The sequence below is a fragment of the Helianthus annuus genome, chromosome 16 (assembly GCF_002127325.2).
Source record: "Helianthus annuus cultivar XRQ/B chromosome 16, HanXRQr2.0-SUNRISE, whole genome shotgun sequence".
Taxonomy (NCBI): domain Eukaryota; kingdom Viridiplantae; phylum Streptophyta; class Magnoliopsida; order Asterales; family Asteraceae; genus Helianthus; species Helianthus annuus.
This window is the reverse complement of record NC_035448.2, coordinates 78,383,151-78,385,941: the sequence shown is the minus strand read 5'-3', so window position 1 is coordinate 78,385,941 and position 2,791 is coordinate 78,383,151. Positions and strand designations below refer to the sequence as shown.

At 38.7% G+C, this 2,791-nt stretch overlaps 1 protein-coding gene across 1 annotated transcript; it reads left to right on the top strand.

Annotated features, from left to right (window-relative positions):
* Window positions 1-299: 299 nt before the first annotated feature.
* On the top strand, window positions 300-1,531 carry LOC110919637. Its single transcript, XM_022163903.1, has 3 exons — window positions 300-789; window positions 927-1,019; window positions 1,140-1,531. The coding sequence occupies exons 1-3, from the start codon at window positions 300-302 to the stop codon at window positions 1,529-1,531; spliced, it is 975 nt and encodes a 324-aa protein (XP_022019595.1).
* The last annotated feature ends 1,260 nt before the right edge of the window (window positions 1,532-2,791 follow it).

The window sequence follows — 2,791 nt, the reverse complement described above, 5'->3', positions numbered from 1 at the left end:
ATCTCTAGTTTATATTTTTAAGAATTAATCAATTATTTTCTTTATCCATTTGTCAACACCATATTGGATGCTAGGATTTTATCTGGATAATAAATTATCTTCATTTTTTGTATAAATAAAGTATACCAATGAGTCACATTCTCATTCAACCATAAAAGTTCTACTGAAAAATATCATATACTGAAAACTCTGAGAGTTCCGATTCATCAAATGAGAGCAAGGAATGGGAAGAATGGGAAGAAAGAGTGTTTCAGACAAATAGAGCATTTGATAACATGTTGGTTGAATTACTCATAAACATGCTGGATATGATCATTAGAGATCAGTCTTCTTCAGTAAGAAGAAGGTATTGTGATCGTGAACGTAAACAGGGTGAGGCGCGCTTGATGAAAGACTACTTTGTTGAGAACCCAACATATGATGAAGTAACATTTCGACGCAGATTCCGAATGCGGAAACCACTATTCCTACGTATAGTGGAAGCTGTTACAGCTAATGATGTATATTTTCAACAGAGAAGTGATGCCACAGGTAGGCAAGGTCTTTCATCATTGCAAAAATGTACTGCAGCTATGCATGTGCTAGCGTATGGGACATCAGTAGATGCACATGATGAATATTTAAGAATAAGTAAAACTGTAACAAGGGATGCTCTTATGAAGTTCGTAGAAGGTGTTATTTCGTGTTTCAGTCAACAATACCTTAGAAAGCCCAATGATAATGATTTAGCAAGGTTACTCCATGTTGGGGAAGAACGTGGATTCCCAGGAATGATGGGCAGCATTGATTGTATGCATTGGGAATGGAAAATTGTCCCAATGCTTGGGCTGGGCAATATGCTGGTAGAAGCGGCAAACCAACAATCATTTTAGAAGCCGCTGCATCATATGACTTATGGATATGGCACGCATTCTTCGGAACACCAGGTTCGTGCAATGATATTAACGTCCATCAACGATCTCCTGTTTTTGATGATGTATTATCAGGTCGGGCACCAAATGTTAGTTACGTCGTGAATGGTAAGGAATATAAAAGGACGTATTATCTCACTTATGGCATATATCCTTCATGGGCTGCCTTTGTCAAGTCTATAACCTGTCCACAACTTCGAAAACACAAATTGTTCGCTCAACATTAAGAGGCTGTTAGAAAAGATGTTGAACGAGCATTTGGAGTTCTACAAGCTCGTTTTGCATTTCTTCGAAAACCATGTCTTGTGTGGGACAAGGAGGTGATAGGGAAAATTATGATTGCATGTATAATTATTCATAATATGATCGTTGAGGATGAACGAGACGCATACCTTAACTATTATGATCCATCTGAATTTTTAAGTGAGAGGCCCACAAACCGGAGGCATGCAACATCTACTGAAGACGATGAACTACCATTTCAAATCTCTACCGAACGAATTGCGTCTCTATCAAGTTATATGACAATTAGAGCACAACTTCGTAATAGAGAAGCTCATAATGCTCTAAAAAATGATCTGATTGAGCATATATGGAACAAATTTGCAGTTGACGAATAATTATGTGGTTTGTATTTTATGTACCTGCAATTTTACATTTCATGTGATCGTTGTAACTTGTTTGTCATTTTTATTAACTATGTTTGATGAATGTATGTGGTTTTTTATTAAAAAATTTCTTATATTTTGTTATTTATTTTGCTTCTAAAACAAATCGGTTTCAAATGAAAATATTAATTGTAATTATTTTTAATGCATTTATGGATAAACAATAAACATAAAAATATATATTTAATACAAAATGTTTTAAAGGTTGGGTTGTGAATGTGAGTAAAAGGTTAAAGTAGGTTGGGTTGTGTAGGTGGAAGAGAGAGAAATTAGTTTTTTATTAAAAGGTTGGGTTGAGGTTGGTTGTGGATGGAGATAGCCTAAGATGGCTCTTAGATGTTGCTCATGTTCTTCCTTCGTCTTAGAGTAGATAAAATATCGTCAATAAACACGATCACGAACTTATCGATGTACGGCTTGCAGACTCTATATATCAAATTCATGAATACTCCTGGTGCGTTCGTCAGACCAAATGGCATAACCAGGAACTCGTAATGGCCATAGTGGGTCCTAAACGCAGTCTTTGGAATGCTCTCCTCTTGAATTCTCAACTGGTGATAACCTGATCGAAGATCGATCTTGGAGTAAAAACTCGAACCTTGCAGTTGATCGAACAGGTCATCTATCCTTGGCAAGGGATACTGATTCTTAATGGTCAATTTATTCAGCTCGCGGTAGTCGATGCACATGCGAAAACCACCGTCCTTCTTTTTAACGAACAAAACTGGAGCTCCCCAAGGCGAGAAGCTTGGTCTGATAAATCCCTTGTCTAACAATTCCTGAAGTTGCGTCGACAACTCCTGCATTTCTGAAGGTGCAAGTCGATAGGGTGCCTTAGCTACAGGCGCGGTGCCTGGAACTAAGTCAATGAGGAATTCGACTTGCCTTTGCGGCGGCAATCCTGGCAAGTCTTCGGGGAAGACCTCAGGATATTCCTTCACGACTGGTATGTCTTCTATCTTCGGCTCATCGGCTTCCTTATCCATGATGTGTGCCAAGAAGGCAACACATCCCTTCTTCAAACATTTTCTAGCCTTCAAGCAACTAATGATCCTTAAGGGCGTATCGCGCTTCTCTCCATGTACCACAATTGTTTCTCCATTCGCCATCGGAATGCGAATGACCTTCTCGTGACAAACAATCTTAGCTCTGTTGCTTGACAACCAATCCATCCCTACTACCACGTCGAAGCTTCCCAACTCGACGGGCAGA